At 37.6% G+C, this 24,935-nt stretch overlaps 2 protein-coding genes across 17 annotated transcripts; one reads left to right on the top strand and one right to left on the bottom strand.

Moving 5' to 3' along the window:
- On the bottom strand, positions 1-18,061 carry LOC129734843 (heterogeneous nuclear ribonucleoprotein K). 16 transcript variants are annotated; one of them, XM_055700158.1, is made up of 16 exons: positions 17,905-18,061; positions 16,799-16,918; positions 14,925-15,003; positions 14,039-14,149; positions 12,623-12,679; positions 11,142-11,185; positions 10,122-10,194; positions 9,409-9,522; positions 8,103-8,231; positions 7,279-7,586; positions 6,877-6,931; positions 3,990-4,040; positions 2,092-2,113; positions 1,935-2,017; positions 1,335-1,504; positions 1-559 (listed from the first exon to the last, which is right to left on the bottom strand). In XM_055700158.1, the coding sequence occupies exons 3-16, from the start codon at positions 14,970-14,972 to the stop codon at positions 526-528; spliced, it is 1,299 nt and encodes a 432-aa protein (XP_055556133.1). In that variant the 5' UTR covers positions 14,973-15,003; positions 16,799-16,918; positions 17,905-18,061; the 3' UTR covers positions 1-525. The 16 variants fall into 16 exon arrangements, with proteins under 16 accessions (XP_055556133.1, XP_055556139.1, XP_055556146.1 ...); XM_055700164.1 differs by lacking the exon at positions 17,905-18,061 and adding an exon at positions 17,653-17,892 and having other exon boundaries at positions 1-498; XM_055700171.1 differs by lacking the exon at positions 17,905-18,061 and adding an exon at positions 17,653-17,891 and having other exon boundaries at positions 1-498; positions 14,039-14,136; positions 14,924-15,003.
- LOC129734944 (recQ-mediated genome instability protein 1-like) lies at positions 17,497-23,869 on the top strand. Its single transcript, XM_055700359.1, is given in 3 exon segments — positions 17,497-17,676; positions 20,514-20,856; positions 20,859-23,869. Coding segments are annotated over 3 exon segments (900 nt in total). The 3' UTR covers positions 21,236-23,869.
- Positions 23,870-24,935: the final 1,066 nt, after the last annotated feature.

Raw genomic sequence — 24,935 nt, 5'->3', positions numbered from 1 at the left:
TAGGTTCACTAAATTTATTTAGAAATCATAAAATATAACTCAAAAAAAGAGCATTACATTCCGCACACTGCTCTCAAAGGATACCAGGGACATGGGGACAACCAGTCTTCTCCCCCCCTTAAACAAAAAAATAAAATAAAATTACAGCATACAGAAAAATCAGGGTGTTCACAACAGTTACAGAAAACCCATTACAATTTACTACCGATAATGAACAAAAATAAAATCCACTCTCTGCTGCCATTTCAAAATTTCTTTGTTAGCCTTGGGTGGCCTTTCCCTCCCCCAAATATTTGTAATGAACTAAAACATTATATCTGGTGATCAGCAGAACAGCAGATTACACTACACCTCAAATGCAGAAACACCTATGAAGTAGAGGAATGTTGACTTTGTAATAGAGAAGCAGATATTAAAAAAAAAAAAAAAAAAAAAAGGTGCAGGACTCCTTCAGTTCTTCACTAGTCTTAGAAAAACTTTCCAGAATACTGCTTCACACTATAAAAAAGAAAAAATAATCTTGCATTAGAATCCTTCAACATCTGCATACTGCTTCACACTATAAAAGAAAAAGAAAAAAGCATGTATTAGAATGATTGACCATACATCTTGCATCAATATTCACAATGGCATTCTTAAAGATTAAACTACAAATTTCCAATACATCTAAAAGCAAATAATTTTAAAAGATTAAGGGCTAATGATTATAGGCATATAATTATTTTAAGCACATTTAAACATTAGTAATCTAAAGCCAAACATTCAAGTTAAACAGTCACAAATGCTATGACAGCTGACGTTATTAAAGCAAAACTAAGCAAACTAAGTCTGAAACTTAATATTTGGCAGAAGAGAAAGTAATGCCAGCAAGGTGTGAAATGCTGCATAACAGCACCAATTGATTTCAACTTGTCCTGTAGAGGCATGGTCTGTGCCATATGGTAGACTGTGATTTGTTGTCAGTTAAGTTATCTAAAAACAACAAAATCACTAGTCTTCCACACAGAACTAGACCAACATCCACTGAAATCTTCTATATTTTCTACAGGTTCTATGTACTTTATTACAAGTAGTTTTTTTGCAGCAATTTTCACCAGAGAAATGAGAGGACTGCTTGGTTAAGGTGTCTTCCATCAAGATTAGTTTTGAGGGAATCTTCATTTTAGAACGGAGAAGAGAATCAAGGCAGAACTACCACTGAAGAAGTTAGGTTCAATAGATACTTAAATCCTGTCTTCTAAAAACTATATTGCAGAGAACAGGAGCTTTAGTATGTAGTAGTAGGAAAGCCAGTTTAAAATTGACAGTAAGGACAGCATTAAGCTTCAACTTGCCTGTTCTGCAGTAAATACTGAGCATTTTGTATCTGGTCCTGTGTTCCTGTAATAGTTATTATTCGATCTTCTGAGCCTTCTAGTGGTTCATCAATTTTGATTGAAGCTCCTGACTCATGACGTATTTGTTTGATTCTCTGGCCTCCCTTTCCAATAATAGAACCTGCCAACTAGGGGAGAAAATAAAGCATTTATTTCTTGATGTAGCTTTCTCCTCAAAAACACAGTACTGTTCAATTAGCTTCCATCAATTTAGTGGAAGCTTACTCTTTTACAGCCTCAAAACATCCTCTGTAATGTTTATTATATAAACACAAGTGGGATAATGTTGGAAGAACCAGATGCTTGGTTGTAAAAACAAATTGTGTAGACCATTTCTATTACTGAATATTAAAAAAATAAAATAGTTCAGTGCATCTCTGAACTGAAGCCAAAACAAACATTCTTAAGAATAAACTTTCAGTGATTTTGAAACACTTGCTTTATATCAAAAATACTTGTCAAGCATCACAAATACTTTTGATTTACTGACAGTCTGAGAAAAGGCTATGACATTCTATTTATTTAAACACAAGTGGAAAGCAAGTCAGCTTCACTTACATCTTTGGGAATCGTTACTTGTGTTGTGATGATGGGTCCACCAAGATCTCCATATGAACCACGGCCCCCTGTATAAGAATAGTCTGATTTAAACGTATGCATCAAGCCTCTTACTGACTAAATGAAGTGCATGTCAAAGTTCTCTATAAAAACTTACCATATCCAGAGCCACCCTCAAACTATAAGAAAAAGAGAAAGAAAATACTTAAATAGCAAATAGCCATGATTTATTAACATGTTTTCATCTCAAGTATCATACTGTTAACTTTGAGCCTATTTTATGCAAAAATCCTAACCCACAACCTAAATCTAAATGTCATTAAAAGGTAAACTGGGTAAGAGGGCAGACCAGGAACAAAGGGAGGGGGAGGGGAATATCTTATGACAACCTCTTAGCTTACTCTATTAAAAACTCTAAGAATAAGTCATCAAGATCCAGCCATACCAGTTTACAAAGCAACCTTACGAATTCAACTGATAAACAGCTCTTGATGCTGGATCTACTCCTGATCCTTGGACTAAACTAACATTCAAAACAAAAGATCAGAATTCAGCCTTATTACTACTACCTATACAGATCAGGAGAAATTAAAGTCTCAGTTTGGGACAAGACATTTACCTGGTAACTGTCAACCCTCCTACACCATTCCATCTATATCTTGAGGAAAAACTAATTCAACTCATAACTTATAATTGGTCTCTTCATTCAGACTATGCTACAATACTTTGTATATTAGAAGGGACAATCATGACATTAATTACTGCTGTTCTGCTAAAACTACCATATACCAAATCCAAATCACTGCAATGCAGCACTCCTGATTGCTTTTATTTTCAGGATTTGTAGACTGGTACTTGATATCAAGTGCTTAACTTGAATTAATGCCTTCTAAATACACAAACACCCATTTTAATATTTTCCTGTAGAAGCAGATAATAGACGTGCACACTTCTCTGGAATTCAACTTATATCACTGAAATACAGGAATTTGTATGAATTACTCTTTTGCAGAAGTTGTAATGCAACAATTTTTTCCAAAAACTATTTACCTGCTAGCCTTTTGGAGCCACATCAAAATGGAAGCTATTCAGAAAAAACTGTTCAGCTGATCATTTGTTTCTAAGCAACCTGTGTTGTGTAATCACATTGCTTAGCAATACAGACCATAATACAACATAACAGAGCTTGTAGTGGAGTGTAAAATACAAAAGAATGAAGGACACTGCTTAGAACTTAATTCAGAGGCTGATCAGGGCTGCATATTTCACACACAGACTCTTCCACCTATTTTTGCTGATATTTTGCACAGGGAAGGGAAACCCTTCTTTTGGGCTAACTTGTTTTAATGAACAATCCTTTTCTTGACCCTTTCTGCTGTTTCTCCTCCCCAGACTAGAAGACAACAAATGAATATGACAGCAGATGAGTAATTTTAACTGTTTATGTAAGCTAGGAACTAATGTTTAATATTTGGTAGCACTTTGCAGTCTTCTAGACAAGCATAAACACTTGCTGATACCCAACCTTCCTTCCTAAAACCCCTAAGAAATTTGATAAACACAAATCAAATTGAATACTTTCAGATTTACGGATAGGTAATGCATAATAGTTTATCCACAACTATAAGTAAAGAATTATTTTTAACATTCCTCATTTGAAACAGGAGAAAACACAACATGATAAAGTTAATGTAAAACATATTCCTAAATTGACACACCTACAGGGTGTTGAAAAGCAAGTTACAGTGAAAGTTACAACTTAGAACATTAAAATAGGGTACAAAAGAAGCAATACAACAGAAAAGCTGCTCTCTTGGCTGTGCCTGCTGTATACTTCCATTGTGGAACATTAACTGCCTGTATAGAATTCACTGTTCAGGACAAACTGCCAATAACTTGAGTTAGGAGGACAGCTTTAGGGATTTTTAAATAGGTGCAAGCTGCCACTGACTACATTCAATCTCAAGAAATTGCAGTTATCCCTTAACCAATGCAAATGATTTTTCTCAAAAATCAACTATTACACCAGTCAAATAAAAGCATGAGCACACTCACCAACTCTGGTGGCTGCATGTCATCACAGGCATCCACATGACACTGCATCATCTTCCAGGCACAACATAATAGGAGGAAAAGAGGAAACAAATCCAAATTAAGTCCATGTCATGGAGGCTTATAGCAAACACAAACATTTTTCTGCACTACTACTACAAAGACTCAAAAAAGTACATGATATAGAACAGTTACAAGATCCACTCCCTTTTACTTTCACTGCAAGGAAACTGTAACTGGTCATAGTTCTTTCTTGCTTGTTTCTATGGTGTAAACAGATTTTCCTATTACAAAGAGAATCAGACAGCTAAGAGGAGAGCAAAGCCTGAACAGTTTGTTTTGAACAACTTTGAGTACTAAAGCTGTACTATATACTAAAAGATGTTACTCTCAGATACAAAAACCTTCTATTTCTTTCATACATAGAAAAAACCCAGAAAAGGCATTTAATTAAACTAACTGTCATTGATCTATCTACGTCAACAGCAGGTCAAGCAGTAAGAACATGACTTATCATATTTTATTAATGTATTTCCATATAACTCATATAGGCAATAGCTAAACTAACAATCTACTACTGCCTAATTATATTAAAAAAAAAGTGGTTTGATTTCCAAGTAATATATAGCATTTCTTTCCTTCAGATTTCTACAACAAACATTGGGGAAAAATATATCAACAAACAATTATAAAATTATAATTTGTAGAATCCACTTTAAATTACTATTAAGGCAAAGGCCTTTGCTGGGTTAAAACATACAACACGAATAGCACATTAAAATATAAATGCTCATTTAAAAACAGTTCCTAAAACACCAAGTACAGGATAATTGAAGATACATAACAGAATTTTCTTCTCTACAGACTCATTTGTGCTAGCTACTACTAATAACCAATGGAAACAAAATCAAAACCAAATGAAGCACTGATTGGATAAGACAAAGAGCATAGTATTAATAAGAATTTATTGACTTTTACACCTAATGAAAATATGCATGCAGTCCTAACTGATGGCTAATTCCTTATTGTAACTTTGCCTTATTTTTAAAGGGATTAGCCCAGAAGAGTGAAAGTTTGTTAATTTCTTTTAGTATTTATATAGATAAATGTCAAACATCTTTCCTTCGGTTTTTAACACGCTCCTTAATTTCAAATCTCTTATACTAAAGATATTAGAAGTACTTCATGTTTATGTACCTTTATTCAAGTGCTTTTACAGACATGTATACATAAACACATATAAATAATGTTAAGAAATATCAAGAAGTAGGAATCATTTGAATGAGCAAAACCAGACCACCAAAAAAAAAAAAAAAGAAAAAAAAAAAAAAAGAGGGGATTAAATGGCTTTATATACACTTCTCCACCTTGTTTTTTCTCCTGGTATGTTTTTGTGCCTTTGTATATCTAAAGCACCCATGGGGATGAGTGTGTTAAAAAATAGTGTAAATGCGTTCATATTTTCTCAGCTATCAGAATAGCCATTATAGTCCATAGGCATTTGATTTGGAGTAGTTACAGCCTAAAATATATAACTAATAAGTGAAACAATTCACGCATGCTTTTCAGTAAAATGCCTTAGAATAGGTATTTTTTATACATATATATACACACACATATAAAAATAAATTTAAAAAAATTCCAAATTATTTTCCCCTCCCATCTTAGAATGCACAAGGCTGTCAGTATTGTCGCATCTCAGAAAAATCAAGTTTCACCATCCAGTCTTGGTTCACCATCTTATGAGTCTTGAACTACTGAATTTTTCTGCCTTTAGCAGAGGACTGGCAGCAAATGAGGATTTCTGTAGATTCAACATCTCCAAGATGATGGGGGTTTTGTTTGTTTATTTTTTGTAATTTTAAGTGCAAGTCTTTCATTTCAATATTTCTGCTAGACTTCTGGTGCCCCAATTTTGACATCCTTGTAATATGTACTTCCAGTATGTATTACTGGAAGTTAATTGCCTCTTCCTCCCAGGAGGCAACGTGTAAATCTCATTTCATAGCTCCTATCCACTTCTTTCTCTTCCTTTTATTTTAAATATTTTTTTTTAAAAAAAAAATCTCATCTAACCTGTCATCTTAAGGAATATGCCAAACAGAACCAGAGGAGGAAAAAAGATTGTTAGCCCGAGTATTTACCTCCTAGATGCCTATGATTTCTCTTTCCAAGAAAGAGGATACAACAGTAAGCAACTACCAGGAAGTCACATTTCAGAGTACAACATGGAAGAGTATCTATTACCTTTTTTCAAACTTTCCCCACCCGTCAACATGGTTGAATGTACCTAATTTCATTTAAAAATCAACTTATCAGTGGCCCTGGCTCCAAAACATTTGGAATTACAGTAGATTTTTTTGCAGACATAGAAACCAGGATAAAGTCAAGAATTGATTTGAAAAAACAATCATCTGCCAGACCAACTAGAGCTCTTTATAGATATTCATGTTCTCTTAAATTCCGCTAACATCTGTCGGAAAACATTGTGCTGACATGGCTTCTTGATCTGAAAAGGCTCCCAATTCCTATTTCTGTCATCTAGATTAAAAAGAAAGTCTAAATGAAGATCCATGTAATAAAACCTGCAGGGATTGCATTCTACCAACTTTCTATTCCATTGTCGATGGCAGGTAGGGAAAACAACAAACCAAACAAGAAACCCTACAAACCAAAACCACACAGCAGATCACATCCCAAACACCCTTTACACCCCAAACAGTCATCTTCTTGAGGAGACCATTTTGTATAGCCAAAACATTTTGGTAATATCTAAGTTTATTAGAAGCACACATGCCCTACACTTAAATATGTACTTAAGAACAGTTTCCTCAGATATTCAGTGCTAACTGTATTTACTAAACAAAACAATATGAATTTTAACTCCTACCATTCCATCATAACGGTCTCCAGGTCTACCCCTTCGGTCATAAGACATAAGATCTCTAAAATGAGAAAAAACAGCAGCACATGACTCATTATAAACTAGTTAATATATTCTAATTCAGGTTTTCATGATTTGCACACAACTATGAATTTCTAAATGCTTTAGCCAAGTTGTGAATGACAGAAAATAAAGTTACAGAACTACTGGCTATAGTCCTGATAGACTGGCACATTACAAAAAATAATCAAAAAGTATTTGAGTTTAAAATTCTCTGGTGCAATGTACGCTCAGTCTTGCATAATCACTACCAACACAGAGTGTGAAACAAGTCCTGGAAACATGAGCACAATTCAGCAAATTTTACTCAAGTTGAGTTTTGTACAATGCATTTATGCAACAGCTTACCCGCCACGAGGAGGTGGTGGAGGAGGAAGAGGAAGATTACGAGCTCTGCTGCCACCTCTGCCACCACGACCTGGCGGAGGTGGTGGAGGTCCTCTGCGAGGGCTCATATCATCATAATCTCTTCTTGATGGAGGCATGGGTCGTCCACCACGACCAGGAGGCATTCGATCGAAGCCTCCTCTTCCACGCATTGGAAAGCCTACTGGACGACCCCTTCTATCATCAAACATCATTGTAAAGCCACCATAGTCATATGTTTCATCATAGAAATTGGGATCATAAGGCTGGGCCCGTCCTTTAATTGGAGACTAAGACACACACAAAAAAACACCACACACAGCCCCTGGGTTAGCACTGTTACAATTATTGTATTTCAATTAATTGCTATAGTAAATGTATAAACATGAAATTATACATTCTGAATACGTTCTTGATTTCACGATGCTGATAAGAGAAGCAGGGGTGGTGATATGCTTCCTGATAACTTAACTATGATGGAGAAACTGCTTACTGATGGGTGCATGTACATTTAGCTCCCTTCCTCCCCAATTTAAAAAGTCATATTTTATTGATATGTAAAGCATGACTAACAGTTAATTGGTACCAAAAATGGCTTCCCTCTCCAATAAGATACACCCTTTGTAGGGTCTATAATTGTAGAAAACAGGAATAATTTCAAAGGGTGCTAACAGTCCAAGGCTTATTTTGTTACTGGATAAGAGGTACTGAATTCAAAATAGAAATGGAAGAATATAATTTTCTATCCAAATCACCCTAACTTTCATGAATACCAATGAAAGAATAATAAGTTTAAGACACATTACCTCAGAGATAAGATCCAAGATAATCTTGATACATTCCACAACTCTATCAGGTTTCCCACCGATAAGCACCACTCTATCAGTGGAATGAGGACAACACTCTTGGAAGAGCTTAATGGTGGTCTGAGTGTTCTGTTGAAGAGAAGAAAAAAATCCAAAAATCTTCAAATAGAAGTATTTTAAACAATTTTATAAATTTATTGGAAACAAAATGGGCAAGACACACACTAAAACATTTTTAAAGAAACAATCAAACCAGACCATTAAACTTCTAGTCATTTGAAGTGAATGCTTGCTTCTGAGTTCTTGCAACAATTTTCATCTTAGGATTAATATATTTTTAAGATCTGCATTGATTATCAGTTTGTATGAAATGCTAGTGAAGAGGAAAAAAGTTCGATTTTTAAAAAGCTTTCAATTATGGCTCATCTTCAGAGTAATTTAATAAAATATTAGCAAAAGGACCACATACCCATTATAAGCTTACAGGTTATATAAGCCTTCATATGTCATAAAGACATGCTTTGGATGTGTTGTCAGGATTATGTCTAGTCATCTTGCCTTCCTCAGTCCACACAAATAGTAGCTTAACATCTAAACTGACCTGAAATTGCCTTTTGACACAATGCCAATAAAGGATAGAAAACAACACTCTAGATTCATAGAGACCACTAGCTTTTTAGAACAAAGCCTCATTCCTTCACAAAAGAAACAGTGGTCTTTAAGGAAGCAGAACTTAAAGTAACAACCCAAAAAAACCCAACCCAAAAAAAACCCCCTTCCAACCCACCCAAAACAAAACAAAAAACTCCAACCACCAACACACCCTCCCCCCAACAAAAACCAAAACCCACTCAAAACCAAACTACATTAAAAACCCACCCCATACTACATTTTTATAGCAATATTCAAACATCTATTAAATTATCATCATTAGAATTTATGGAGATGCATCCACACTAAACCATTTTCCATGTCCAGTACCAAGTCTATTCAGCAGTTCATTCCAGAAGGGAGTGATGAATGGCATTTTAATAAGCATCCTTTATTTATAAAGATTACTGCTGATATGCTTAAAAGCTTTATAAGAAGTCCTAGGCTCTATCACCAATAGGCACTTTATTTCTGACTTTTTGCAAGAAAGTTGTAATAAGTAACTCAGATTGATCTCAGAACACAGAAATCATGTATGAAATATGTTCTGCAGGAATTATTGCATAGATGATGCTTACACTCACTGTTTATGAGCAGAAACCCCTAATTTGTTTATAGAATAAAAGCAGAATCTGAAAAGAATAGGACACAGTACCTCTCTGAGTTCTTTGATTTTAGCACCCTTGACACCAATAATTCCTCCTGCTAGACTTTGGTGAATTAGAAGTCTTAATTCACAGTCAAAGTCGCTACCTTTGTAGTGTTGATACTGTAAGATGCATACAAGAAAATAATAAAATATTAGTCAGGGGAAAACATAATTGAAAAAAAATCAAAATACTAATTTTGGTTTTTTGTTAAGGTTTTCCTCCAAACACCATGGTATGACTTAATTTGCTGCTGAACTATAATGCTGTATTTGCTACGATAGAATCACACCTATTTTGAGTACTTTGCCTCAATGTAAGGTGATGTCAAGCTAATTTTCCTTATTTCTTTTATTATTATTGTATAAAATTTTAAGATATCAAACAGCACAACACACTTGCTTACAAAGCCAAGACAGGATGGAAATTACAATACAGCTACTTCAAATTGAGGACTAAACAAGTCAGGAGACAGTTGTTTTGAAGGGGAGGAGGCTGTTCCAAATATTAATTTTATAAATAGAGATTGTCTCTGTCCTCTACCAAAAAAAAAAAAAGCAACCAACAACATGTAGTTTGAGAGCTATAGGTCCTCCTTTCAAAAAAGGCTGGGTTTTATTTTCTAATTTAACATATTAAATATAGCACAATCATCTAGAATTATCTCGTTTTAAAATATAAATGTATATCTCTGAAGATGAAACAAACCTAAGAAACATACCTCTTCTAAAGTAGGGATAATCTTCTTCAAAATTTCTCCAATCGTCTCTGTATCTGCACTTATACTCAAGATGCTGTTAGAGGCCATAATGGTCAGAAAATATGGAGAAGGTGGAAAAGTAGAAGTTTAGTATTCATAATCATACACAAAATTCTAACAAGATTAATTATAAGTTCTTCTGTGTAGTCAATGTTCCCCATTTAAAGCAAACCTGTTCACTAGATTTACAATACGTGCATCTTTGTTTATGCCCAATATATATGCATGATGAATTTAAGACTAGGTAGGTCTCGCAGAGAGAGCGAGAGCAAGCAAGAGCTTTTGGAAGGGCTCAGAGTAAGTGTGCAAGAAATCTATGCAGAACTGAAAATAGAAGTGAATATTCATGTTCCCCACCATCACTAATTTAGTATACCCTTGCCATTACATTGGTAAAACCGGCACACCTTCTTGTAGAAAAAGTGGGGATATGCAAGTGGTCAACATTATATCTGGAGTACGGTTGAGAGACCAGTTAGATTACTAATAGGCTCTGCAAAAAAGGAATATAAATACAAGGAAAAAACCCAAAACCAACCAAAGGAAACCAACCCTCAAAAGCCCCACAAACAAAAATGTAACACAAAGTGAAGAAAAGTGGCCTAGAGGTAGTATTTAATCAGAAATAATTATAAAGAGACAACGTTGGGGGGAGCAAGGTGGGCCACAAAGACAGAGCAAGAAACTATTGAAGCAATTTGATTTATAATGCAGTGAATATGCAACACTTGAAACTGTGCTCTTTCCATTGAAATAAAATTAGTGGATTGTTTGGGTGGCCAACTCACGTAAAAGTTCAGTGACAAAAAAACTTAATGGGGAAAATAAGACAGAAAACTAAAAAAAAAAAACAAAACAAAACCAACCAAGCCACAATACATAGTCTATAAGGGGATACTATTTAATTATATAAAAGGCAGGTAATAAAATACATTTCTCTCTTTCTAGTCAGGCAGTGAGGCATAAACTGTTGGGACATACCGCTCGGGGCCACTGCTGTCTGGGACTGAAACACTTGCATTGTACTGCATTGGTCATTGGCGTTCGTGGATGTTGGCATTGGGCATGGGTATTCAATCAGTAGTTGTCAAGTATGGTACCCATTTGGCAAAGAGTACATTTTTGGGCATAGCCAACCAGGGTTTTCACATGGGCGTTCAGGGGTGGATGGGCCAACGTCATGGTGGGCAACGCAGGGGCAAGTCGATCCAGTACATGGGTAACGGAGATATATGGCCAAAAAAACAAGGAGAGGGAAAAGGGGGAAAAGCAGTGAATTTTAACACAAACTATACTCATTACTCTCAGTTAATGAAGCAAGCTTAAGTTGTTCTTAAAATTAACACAACAGTGGATTGCTACATTGACTGTGGGTTAACAGTATGGATCTTAATGAGTTACTTTATCTGACTAAACTACTTTTTACTTTTAACATAATGATGTTTCAGTAGCAGGCTGGCTCATGAACGTAGACACAAAAAAACCTGTTGAGATCCATATTACCGGAACCTTGGGCAAGTTGGGAAAGTTAGTACTCCAGATCAATTAAATTAAATGGACTTAGGTGATATATTTATTTACTTTAAACAAGCAAAACCACTAGCTGCCAAAGTTACCAAGTGTACCAAAGGTACCAAGTTCCCAACCATTTCAGCTTAATCCTCAATTCTAGTTGCTATAGTTTGTGAACTTAGATGGAACTGATTCTGTAATGATATATTAGCAAATATCGTATTGAACAGTCTTGCTTGAAAAAATTGCTGAAATTGTAGCTGATGTTAAGTACAGAAGTGTAAACAAATGGAATTTAAGAAGCATTGCAAAGTTTTATAAATACATAATATTTACACTGAACATGTGTCTAATAACAAGAATCAACTATAAAATATGAATAGATAAATAAGTCACGACCATTTAAAAATGCTACCAATAGAATAAAAAGCTGCTTTACTGTTCTATAAATGTATTTAAATCTTGCAATCTTAACATGAATGTTTTTGTGCTTTATGTCCAAGCTGTTAAAGTAAGAACAGATGGACCATTATGGGTTTGGGTTTTTTTAAGTTAAAAAATTCCTCTATCACTGGGTTAAGCTAGCCACCTGCAATAGTTTTCAATAGTACTATAATTGATTCACATATATGGGAAATGATACTTAAGGGTTTTAAGCTTTGCCAATATTTCTAATTGAAGATGTTAACTCATTTGAGGTAATTTAGAGGAACCCTGTTTGAAAGCAAAGAGGTTTAATATAAACCTCTGTTCCCACATAACTTAAGCCTGAGTTTTAATTACAACACAAACTGAAAAACTAGTTATCTCCTCTAACAATCATTATAAATGGTTTATAATTAGCATTTAGATTTGAATTTCTCAGTTTCAAGAAATGTATGCAATCAAGTTTTCAATGTAGTGCTCTGAAAGAATTAGTGTCATATCAATTCAAATTCATATATACTCACATCTGTACGAAGCGCCTTAATATTTTTGCCACCTTTTCCAATCACTGCTCCAGCATTCTGGAAAATAGTTTTCAGAAGTTATGTTATGCTAATACAGCACAGACTACATTTTGAAATGAAGACTAAGAACAATGTATCTATCTCTGCATTACCTTGTGGGATGTATTTAGGGGTGGAGCGGGGCTTGTTTTGCTTTTGAAAGGGTCAAATCAAATAGAAACAAACTGACATAGTTTTATCATAGGGGAAAAGAAAAAGTCAAAACAGCTCTTAAACCCGAATTTTGGAAAGAAATAAAAATACTCAATATTATTTCAATTTTAAATTTAGGTTTCTAGGCAATTATTTCTATGTAAAACCATCTCATAGCTACAGTATGACTGAAAAAATACCTTATGGGATTCCATGCATGTTATGTAGGTCAAGGATTTTCCCAATTTGTTTACTTTATGTTTGCAAATTTCACTTTTGCACTCCAAATATTCGATAATTTCAAACACTACTTTGGTTTTAAATGTATGTAACTCAACTGACCACTCAGGCAGGTACAGTCTGAAGAATGTAAAGCCAATATAAACAATCGCTAATCTCCAGTTGCTAAAATCAACAGGAATAAACTCAGATATTCAAGAGGGGCGATTGTAAAACTACATTTTTAACAGGCTATTTCAAGAACTACATGCAAAAGTATTGCTTTTATTATGCAATTTATACATGATGCTAACAGCACCACAAATATTTTGCAGCATTCCACGTAATGTGACTATTAACCAGAATTGCCATGTAGAAATAAGGTAACATTTCCCTGTCCTGACACAAAAGACAGAGTTATTTCAGACTGTGCAAACATCCGTAATGACTGGAAACACTGAAGGAGATTCATAAATAGCAATTGTACTATGACAATTTATACTAGTCGACAAAGCAATTGCAATCCCTGAAACATTACTCCCATATTTCCTCCTGTTGATACATAGATTTAATAAATCTGGGAAAATTACTAAAATCCTGAGGAAGTCCTCATCTTGCCTCTCATATTTAATTTACAATCACAAGCTGATCATTCCCTAAACTGCTTGCTTTTTAAAGACTAATACACAGTCATTCCCCTGGAAACAATTACATTCCATTCAAGCATGAGAAAAGTGGCTTATAATTTCTATTGCTTTATTTTTTCAATGAGTACATTTTTTTAAATCAGAGAATTCCCATAGATCATTAAAGACTCACATTTAAAAAAAATTATTGAAGATAATACCATTGCAACACACTTCTACTATCATTCACGTACTTACAAATATCCCTAATAAGTTATTTTACTTTAAATAAAGCACACTTTTTTTTCTAAACATACACTGTCACCACTGGCTTAAGCAATGGTATAAGGAGTAACATAGCGATACTAAAGAAGTATACTTTGCTTTGAAGCAAGATGCGTAATTCAACCATCTCATCTGTATTCCGAGATCTTTTGAAGGCCTGTTCTTCTTCCATATCTTCTGCAGGACGTTTACCTGTAGACAGGTCCATAGGGGGGAAAACACAAACATATATTTAACTTTCTAAGTCACGAAAAAATTGTATACCAAGCTTATGCATTGTATTCCTAATGAAGCATTCCCTCCTATTAGCCCAAAGCTAACTTCTGACATCTACCCTGAGTATCTATAGCACAGAAACAGATTTCTACTTCATCAGCCTACATATCAATTAATTATTGAAGACTCACATTCCAAATCTATGAACTACAGCTGAAATGAGAATTCTGCAAACTTAACGCTGGTGGAACAATAATAAAGTAGTATTTCAAATAGTTTTGAAAAACTGGCATGAACCAACTAAATGCTAATGTCCTAACACTTCTTCGCTAATTATGTCCAAAAAGTTTTTTGCTTAGCTAATATTTCGAGATATTTCATGTATATATATGCACACGTTCCTTCAAACTAACATCTGCAATAAATAAAATACAGTAATAGATATGTCTGACAGTATTTTTACATGATCACACTGTCCAGACAAGTACTGAGTATTTACCTAAGGATTTGAAAATATTTGATAGCTATAACTTTTAGTTACTTATGCCATGTCTAAAATACTCCCAAAGCAAAATTATGTATTCATGATACGAAAACCACATAAAGTCATACAGAACACTTAAATTAAAAGATTAAATGCAAAAAATACTACCAATACAAGCATTTGACACAGTTAAAGTATTCCAAAATAGTTAGAAACACTGAGACTTAAAAAGGTTCTTTCCCCCCACAATAAAATAAAATAGCCCTTTAAAAAATTTACCATTTGTCTCTGTGTTGGTAAAGGTCTCCTCCTGTTGTTCAGTCTCCATTATCTTTTGTTCTTAGGTGTGCAGATAAAACCTGTTGCAGAATAAAAAACCACTAGTACATCTATTTTGTAAAGGGGGGAAAAAAGAAAACTGTATATCATACTAAAGGGAAAACCAAAAAGATATACCCGCTTTTAGAGCTAACCAGTTTTATATACACTTGCAGAGCAACACTCAAGTGTTCTGGGCAGGATCAAAACCCAACAGCCCACTGCTTCAGAAGCCTATGAAAACAGCATAGATCAGGCTCTGTTCACTTACAGGTTTGATTCTCCCAGCAACTAAATCAGGGGTTTGACCCGAGTTTTTGCTGCAAAACTTTTCTTTACAAATGAGAAAACATAACATAAGCCAAACACATCACTAAGAGGAGAAACAATCAAGTCTGTAAACTTACAAATAATTACAGTCTGAATGATTCTGGACTTGCTCAGTATTCAAGCATTTGCTAGTTTTAAGCAATCACATTTACTGATAATGATTTTCAGATATTTAAAGCGAACAATTATCTGGTTCCTATTTTTAGCATGTTATATAGTACACGTTGTATTTCCTTTTTAAGAGACACTATGTAACATTCTGCTTATTGTTTAGTTCTAAACAATTTAGACTAAAAAGGTATTATAATCACCAGCATTAATTTTATAAGCTGGTGATTATCAACTTACTAGCAGGCATTCTATCATGCTTTCAATTCAATATAAAGGATGAACAAAAGAAATTACACACAAGCCACACTAAAAAAAAAATACCATGCTAATTATGTATAACCTCTACATACATGCACAAAGAATCTCAAAAGCAGCTGAACTTTTCTGACTTTGTGAAACAGGTACCTCCTTCAAGATCTATTTTTGTTAAGTCCATGTGAGACTACTTCTAAAATACATTAGAAATCCAGGCAGAACATTTTTGCACCTTTTTATCTTAAAAAATTAATTTGTGCAGATAACAGCCAAAGAATGCTATTTTCCGCCTTAGATTTTATTGCTCAACTTCCATAGTCTGAACAAACGGTTGACGCTCATGTATAAAAAGTGAGGTACGTTTAACTTTTTAAAACATCCTTTCAATTATCTATTAATTTGTAATAGTTACCCTGCTTATGCAGGCTAACAACAAGCACCACCAGTAAGCACACACTCTTTTACAGCCACTGCCAAGACCGACTTCTCAGCACATGGTAGTATTTCCAGGCCCCTAACTGGACCCAATGGAAAAGGGCTGCTTAAATAGCCAAGTATGAAACAGACGTTACCAGAGCGCGCGGGGGGGGGGGGGGGGGAAGGAAGGTGAATTTCATCAGATTCAAATGGCTAACCCTATCAGACCCCTTTTCTATTCTATTGCAGATCCTATTCTATTTATGACCCTCACAGAAATTTTAGAGCTGCGGAGGGGAGGGGGGCGGGGGCGAAATTTAATATAGTGTTCAGGAGAAGATGCTCTCAATTAGCTACTGTGCTCTGTTGTGTAAATCGAACTTGCGGGATTGAGTAATGCAATGTTTTTAAAAACATCAAAAGGATAAAGCGGCCACGGACATGAGTAGAGGGCTAGGAGATGCCAGCATGTATCTATCCCGCTCCCTCCGGGACTTACGACCGTTCCCGCCCGCACACCTTCCCTTCCACAGCCCACGCGCAAGCCGCACCACGGTATGCTCGGGCTGAGCAGACTTTATCCTTCGCACGGCATCCACAGCCAGCCCACCCGCCGCCGCAGAGTTCTCGGAAGTCCAGCTCACTCCTTGGGCCCGGGGGGGGGGGGGGGGGGGGGGGGGAGGAGAACGGGACATTACAAAACCCCCACAGCCCGATACCCACCTTCGCGGTGGCGGGGACCATCAGAAATGGCGGCCGCTTTAATGGCGCCTACCCACTGCTAGGCGGAACCAGGACCCGAAAAACCACCACCACGCGGTCACAAGATTTCCCCCGCTCTGCCTAAGGAGACACAAAGGAGGCCCTCACCCGAGTTCAAGCGGGGCCGACAGAGAGCAACGGCTCCGCCACGAAAACTCCGCCATCGCCGCGATCGCCCCTAAAAGCAGGCCCTGCTGCAGAGCGCTCCCCAATCGGTTTGGCACGGTCGCTTCCGCACAGGCCGCAGCCGAGAGAGCCCTCCCTTCTCCTCTCCGCCCGCCATAATTCCTAAAACCTCGCCCCATGCACAGTTAACCAGGATAGGCGCAGGAAGGCGGCGACGACTGCTCCCCCGGCCTTGGTGCGCATCCGCTACTGCAGCCGTCCTCCAACACATCGCCACTCCGGGAGCCGCACCGATTGGGCCACCGTGCCCGCGCTAAGGTCGCCGAAGCACGATGGCTGCCGGCAGAAACACAATCACCCTTTTCACCCTTCCCTCAGAATAGATGGGGCCCCTTGGGCCCGGCAGGTTGCGCTAAGCCGCCCCACATTAGCCAAGGAGTCACACCCAGTCTTCTACTCCACGCAGCAGTCCCTAGACCTACCCAATTCCGCCGCTCCGCCAGCAGGGAAGAGCGCTGTCTTTGCGGGAGCCCATGAAAATCCCGGGGCCTGGCAGCGACTCAGAACTCCTACGTTATCGTGTTACACAGCAGCGTCGAGAGGGGCGCGATCAACAGCTCCACTCCCCCCCCGCACACCGCACCACCCCCTCCTCACCTTCATCAGCTACGCGCGCGAGGCGTGCTTACCTGCGCCCACCTCGTACGATAAAGGTGAGCAGCTCTCACCACCAACACCACCAGGTGACTAGCCCAGCCGCCGCGCCGCCTCGCCTCGCCTCCCCCTCCCCTCGCCCCGGAAGGATCCACTGCCCGTCAGAACAGGAATGGCCTCTAATTCGCCCCGCCCTCCGTGTGGACCACGGCGAAACAGGCCTGGGTGCCACGAGGAGAGGAGCGCGATCCACCCTGCACCGTTGTTGTGTACCTAGATTGTTTTACCTGACTAACAGAAGCCACAAGAGGAGCGGCAACAACAGCAGAGACGATGGAAAGCGGTAAAGGAAAGCGAGACCAACTTCAGTTGTTTTTTGTTGGTTTTTTTTTTTAGGAAAAAATGGCGTCTGCGAAAACTCCGCCTTGTGCTTGTCCCCTAGCACCGGAGGGGGCGGGGCAGCTTAAAGGCTCACGTGGCTCCACGCCTCCTATTGGCTGTTGGGTTGCGCGGGGTTTTGGGGGTCTGAGAGCAGATGTGTTCTCTTTTTTTCTTCCTTACCCTCAACTCATGTTATGGGAGTTGGGTTGTCCTGCTGGTTTTGCCCCCTTATTCGGCACCGCCCCTGTCCCGGATAAGTGTGGGGTGGCTTGACTGAGGGTAGGGTGTGGGGGAAAGGGCTCTGGTTATAGTTGGTTTGAGGAGTGTGTGTCCTGTCCCTGATGTGACTCAGTGGTGGGGCGAGGCATCTCACCTCAGTGTTCATCGCTGTCTACTGCCGCTCGTCGGTGCCTGTAGGGATGCAGAGCGGCAGCTGGCCTCGCTGCCCCTGGAGCTCTTGGGACAGGGTTACAGCACCAAGCAGGTGACAGGTTGCCTAAGGTCTGCATGGCCCATATGAGAAACTTATAGAAAATGGCGTGATGTGCTGGTCCTTAACTTTACAAGAGGCCCATGGGATTAGACCCGCTGATGAGTAAACAAATGGATTATGTCCCTTAATTAACTGTACGGTTTCTTCTAAGTGGTGGAGTTTTGGGGAAGAACTTTAAGACGGTATTTTTTTCTTAGTTGCAGGTTATAATGTCAGAAGACAAGCCTTGAGTTTCTTGGCTATTCTTACAGTAATTTTCTTTGGTGTAATTCTGTAGGGAGGTTGAGCTCCTTGGTCATCCCCCTTAAGGGGATAAACAGGTTCCAAATGCAGTTATGCAACTTCCAAAACTAACAAGAAGGTAAAGCTAATTAACTACTGATGTTCTTGAGACAACGACCACCAAAACTTAGTACTATTGTAGCCAAACCCTGGACTGGATCTCTAGATAACATTGATATTTCACGCTAGCCTTCTGTTAATTCCAAAGCTTTCATTCTGTTAAAGTGTAAAAATTGCCCATGTAGTACAAATACTTACAGATCCCAACTTGTTTATATTGTAAATGGGGCTTCCAGCCCATTTTCTTAACAGTGCTAATAAAATGGGACAATAACTTCTTAAGTCAATTTTTAAAGTAGGCTGGGTGTGAACAGCAGCAATAATAAGAATAAAACAAACAAAACAGTTGGAGGAGAACCTTTCTTCTTCTAGTTACTATATTTCCATCCACAGCAGAAGGATTTCAGGTGTATACTTACTATTAAATCAACAGGAAAAGATGAAGCTACCAAGAAGGGTTGCTTGTAGAAGTCTCTGTTCTTTCCTGTAGGCTGTTTATGCTGGTTGAAGCTTACTTTGTTTAATTACTGGAACTGCATGTTTTTTAGCATCAGTGGAAGTGGGTTTAATTGTAATTGCTTCTACACTGTCACACTTAGAATAGCTGAACTTTGAATTGAGAGCAAACTTCTATACAATGCAAGTGAGAGAAGTCATAACTTTACCTATTGTCAGAAGAATAAAAACATCTTTCTGGATTTTGCTCTAGAGAATTCACTTTTTTCTTTTAACTTAAAAGAAATTGTCTGCATTTAACATTGCAACAAGAGTAGAAACTTAGCTTTCATCTATGTGGCATGTTGAAGTTCCTTTGATATGGCTGGAAGCCTGTATTAATTGTATCTGTGAAAAAAATAGCAGTAGTAACTTAAGTCAAGCTAAGATTAACAGACAGATATTTGATCAATGGCTTCTTTACCAGATTCAAGAGATTTGGAATATCCTATTTTATCTGTTTCCATTTTAGATGCTCCCAGAAGAGAGTTGTCTGGCTTCTACTCCATACAGATTGATTCACTGGTTGATGTTTGTGAGGGACTATTCAGAAATTACCATGGTAACATTCTCAAAATGTCTTGAACACCTGCCTTACCCAAGCATACTAAGAATTGAAAGGTACGGAGAGGTACACTCTGTGTAGGCGAGGCAGTACTTTTCTCTGTCCACAGCCTAGCCTAGGAGTCACATAGGCTAAGAGGCAAAACATCTATGCACTGAAGGCAAGGTCAATCAAAGGTGATTCTGGCAGGGGTCTGGTGATATCCCCGAACCCTGGTACCACCCCTCAACTCATTTCGAGAACTTTCCGCAAGGCCTAATGCACAATCAGTACTCAAAGGCCCGTCTCAGGGAGGAACTGGGCAGAAACCGAGGATATAAAAATTTGCCCCACATAGGCACACATGCACACCCACTACCTGAGGACTGACTGTCATCCATAGAAGACTTCAGATCAAGCTATTGCGGGATCTGAGGGTGGTGAATACTTTCTTCTTCTTCTTTCCTTCTTTCCCTCTCTATTTTCTCGTACATTTCAAGTTTACAGTTTCCTATGTTTGAAGTTTGAGAATTCAAGTGTACAAATCTTTTTACTTGCTATGTACCAATTGCAATAAGCAAATCAACCAGTAAAAGTTGCTGCGTTACACTAAGTCTCTGAGTAACTGTAGTTATTCCTAGTTGCTACACCAAGAATTAAAAACAGTCTTTCCCTCCTCCCACCAAGTGGGACAGGACAATATTAGCCAACCAGCATGTTCACAGTTACAAAAGCTCAGAGGAAAAAATAGTGTGAATGAAGAAGTAACAGCCAACACTTGAGCATCCCAAGAATCCTGGGTAACAAAGTGTACTCAAACGCTGATGCTGCAACTAACTGATGGGATAGATCAAATTCAGGGCATGGAATATCAACCAGTCCCTGTTCTCCATAGTAATTTTCCTCCTGAAACAAAAAACACTGTACAGGGGAATATTGCATATTGTCTTGGAGTCCTCTTCCTTAAACCAGAAAATGTGAAATTCTTGGTGAAGTGGGGGTTATTATAGTGGAATTTACTCAGGAAAAAATCCTTGCTAGATTAATTGGGGAAGCTGAGAACCTTAATCCTGTTGGACAAGCTTATCATGAACAAATTGTTGCAAGGCCTGTAGATGAATTGGGACAAACTCTAGGCCCTTCAAATGAAGATCTTTTAGGTAGTCTTCATGAAAATAATGAATTTGCTTTAAATAATGTAACACCTTCAGAAAGTGGATACTGCAGTAAAGTAAGAATTTTAGTACAGCCTCAGGTTTGCTCACTGCACATGATGAAAATGTTTTGTACCAAGAATTTGGAAATCCTTTGCTTCATTCAGATGAACAAATTTTACCTCCTGTGGAATGTTGATGGCTTTTAAAATTACTTTTCTTTGGAAGATTACTTTCTTCTGGAAGAAGGGATCCAAAGAGAGCTAGAAGAAGTGCTGTCAGCAGTCATGAAAAGAAACATAGATTTAATTACTGAGAAGGTTCTACATACACCTAGAAGTTCATGTGATTCATCTTTAAATGACACTTATGAAAAAGATTATATAAATGAGAGAAGCCTGTAAAAGCTACCAGTAAGCAAAAGACTTCTGAAAGAACAGTATCTGCTGGAGATGAAAATAGTACAAGTAACTTTTCACAGCATAATAGCGTACATCAGACTTAAAGTTCTGCATATTTCTCTTTGGAAAATACTAGCAAAGAAAAGTGGAATGGTATAGACGTAGTTGAGAGCGGACATAAATTTCAGTGCACTTCTGACAGCAAGCTGCTAACAATGAACTGGTATGATTTTCAAAAACTCATCCAAAAGCAGATCAGCCAGAGATTGATATGAAATCCTTTCCTTGTACAGCAGTAGAGGCATATGATCTTGATTTAGTTTTTCTAACTTTCACCTACATTTCTGTTCTCCTTGCAAAAAAGCCAGTTCTGAAAGTTAGATGTTTTATTGTAACTCTTAATGGAAACTTCACAAGCAGCAATGGGTCCAGGGGTATAAAGACAAAAATTTCTGATGATTCAGCTTATCTCAAAGTAGATTTTGCTGATGATATTCTAAGAAGTTTGATTGGATTTTCAGTGTCTGAAATGAATATGTTGAAAAAGATCCCATTTCACATTCAAAGTTTAAGGATGGTTTAGAGAAATGTCAGATGACTGATAGATCTTTGATGACTATAGAGTTTAATCCTTTTTTCAGTCTAAAGCTACTGTATTAATTCTACAGGATGTGGATGCAAGGCATCTAGAACAACTGAAGAATTGTTTGAATAAATAATGTGTGCAAAATAATAATGTGTGAAAACTTGTAGATTATATATTAGGAAATGTTTAAATTAAGATTTCCCCTGAAGGACTGTTGAAAATTAAATTTTAAAGTTAACTAGTATGCCTTTTCTCTCTCAAGAACAATAGTGGAAAAGTGAGAGGAGGAGACATCTTATCAGGTAGGAATTTACCAGTTTGTTTCTTATGGTGATAATATTGAAATAAACTTTTGAAATTTTTTGGCTTGATTTAAAATATTCATGTATCACTTTCCTTCTGCAAAATCCTCTATCTTCTTGACTGGTGATCTGGGGTAGCAGACTGTCAGGAAATGGATAAAGAACAAATCAGCTAATTCTTACAAGGATGATTATTTATTTACCTGATTTTTAAAAGGTAGCTATAGGACACTACCCAGCCTTGTCTTGGAGTAAAGTGCTTGAGTATATTTAAACAAAGAATCATTGTTTAGATGCAGTCGCTTCCAGTAATGCCAACTTGAAAACTCAAATATGTATTCAGTGTGCAAGAACCTAAAATGTAGAGAAATGAAAGATTATCTTTTAAATATTCAGGTAAGGAAAAAAGTGTATACATAAATGGGATTAAAAGCTATGTACTTATTTTAAAAACCAAAACGAACCCCTCCAAATGTTTCTAACATCACTAACAGAGAAGAATGATTGTAACATACAGGGAATCTATTTTTTGGCATGTTAATCATTACTAATTGTTTTGAACCCACAGCCAACCTTATTCATTAGCTCTTAATATTTACTAGTCTAACCTTTTCACAGTGTAGTCAAATATTTGTGTTCCAAATATGTTGTACATGTATATGTTTGCTTTAATTTTTTTTTAATTCCTGCTTTTAGAATGTATTTTAAAAGAAACATGCCTAACAAAGTATAAATGAAAAATTTTTGGCGGAAGCTCTTTAGTCACTTTCAAAGATTAATCTATACCTTACTGTGTGTATAGAGTATCAGAAATGGTTTGCTTGCTTTTTGTTCTTTCTTTCCTTGATTTTTTTTTTTCAAAGAATGTAAAATTGGTAGTTGGAAGAGGAGATAGTTTGTGGGGGTTTTTCATTGGACTGTCAGTATCTTCTTTGATAGCCTTTTCTTCCTCCAAATAATAGCTTTTAGACCATGGGAAACTGCTCTAAGAGACTGTCATTATTGCCTCCTCCCTCCCACCCCAATTATTAAGAGGCATCATTTGAGACTCTAAGAGACCTAAACAAAACTAGAGATAATTTGTTAAGTAAGGTAAAAATTAAGGGAGGTAGAAGAGGGGAAAGATTTGTAAAGCATGAGCCTTTTTAGACTTTATTTCATACAGGTAATAAATGTATGAATTCCTGGGTCCCTTCTCTTTTTCTCTTCCCTTTTCTCTCTCAAAAGAAAACCTGAGCAAACCATGACTCTGCAAGCCATCTTTGGGTTCTTATTTTCTGAGAGGCTGTATTGGGTCTGGCTGGGATGGAGTTAACTTTCTTCATAGTGTTGTGCTTTGTAGCTAAAATGGTATTGATAACACACCAATGTTTTGGCTACTGCTAAGCAGTGCTCACACAGCATCAAGGCTGTCTCCCCAACACCCCTGCCCCCAAAGGCTGCTAGGCTGGGGGTGGGCAAGGTCTTGGGAGGGGACAAAGCCAGGACAGCTGACCCAAACTGACCAAAGGGATATTCCATACCATATGATGTCCTGATCAGCAACAAAACCTAAAAGGAAGGGGGGTGGGGGGGCATTAGGGCATTAGTTATTAAGGTATTTGATTTGTCTTCAAAGCAACCGCTATACATAATGAAGCCCTACTTCCCAGGAGGTGGCTGGACATTTGTTTATTTCTGTGTGCAACCTTTGCTTTTCTTTATTAAACTGCATTTATCTCAACCCACAAGATTTTTGTCTTATTTTCTCCCCCTGCCCAGCAGAGGAAAGGGAGTGATAGAGTGGCTTGATGGGCACCTGGCTGCTAGCCAAGGTCATCCCACCACAGAGGCTGTTGGAAACTGCATGATTTAGAACAAAGCTTTGGTCTGGTGAGAAGTTTGATTTCCTTAGACTTGCTTCCATTTGACTGGACAGCCAACAAGGTTCAATATTCTTCAGGTATTAGCTATAGAATAGGATATTTCAGTTGGAAGGGGCCTACAATGATCATCTAGTCCAACTGCCTGACCAGTTCAGGGCTGACCAAAAGTTAAAGCATGTTATTAAGGGTGTTGCCCAAATGCCCACTGACAGGCATGGGGCATCGATCACCTCTCTAGGAAGCCTGTTCCAGTGTTTGACTACTCTCTCTGTAAAGAAGTGTTTCCTAATGTCAAGTCTGAACGCCCCCTGACACAGCTTTGAACCATTCCCATGCATCCTGTCACTAGTATACTAGTGATGTCTAGCTATGCATTCAATCGCCATTATCTTATTGTCAACATGAAATGATTCTCTTCTTCTAGTGAAGTTAGGTTAGTCATGTATCTGTAACTTTGTATTAATGACTGTCCCCTTGAAGGAGAACTAAAAGCCTGATAAGGAGAACAACCTAACCCAGGAAGTGCCAGCAGCCAGTTAATTGCAACAAAGACAAGAAGTCAACGGAATGAGGTTGTAACTAGGGGAAATGTAAAGGCGGCAGGGGGAGATCGCAACCACCAACTCAATTCATGACTAAAAGACTCACACCCTCACCTCCCTTGGACATGTGTAGTAAATTAAAAATACACTGTAACTTTAAATCGAAGTGAGAGATATATAGACCAACAGAAAACTACCGTGCATAACAAATTG

Source organism: Falco cherrug (assembly GCF_023634085.1).
Source record: "Falco cherrug isolate bFalChe1 chromosome W unlocalized genomic scaffold, bFalChe1.pri SUPER_W_unloc_1, whole genome shotgun sequence".
Classification (NCBI taxonomy): Eukaryota; Metazoa; Chordata; class Aves; order Falconiformes; family Falconidae; genus Falco; species Falco cherrug.
The sequence above is the reverse complement of the archived record's forward strand: the minus strand, read 5'-3'. Positions and strand labels throughout refer to the sequence as shown.

Bases quoted from the DNA above. Each gene is read 5' to 3' on its own strand.
- LOC129734843 (XM_055700158.1), bottom strand. From the start codon at position 14,972: ATGGAGACTGAACAACAGGAGGAGACCTTTACCAACACAGAGACAAAT. The intron at 10,195-11,141 runs GTATGTCCCAAC...GGCCTCTAACAG, and splicing joins GACAGCAGTGGCCCCGAGCG to CATCTTGAGTATAAGTGCAG. The intron at 9,523-10,121 runs GTATGTTTCTTA...TGCATCTTACAG, and splicing joins TTATCCCTACTTTAGAAGAG to TATCAACACTACAAAGGTAG.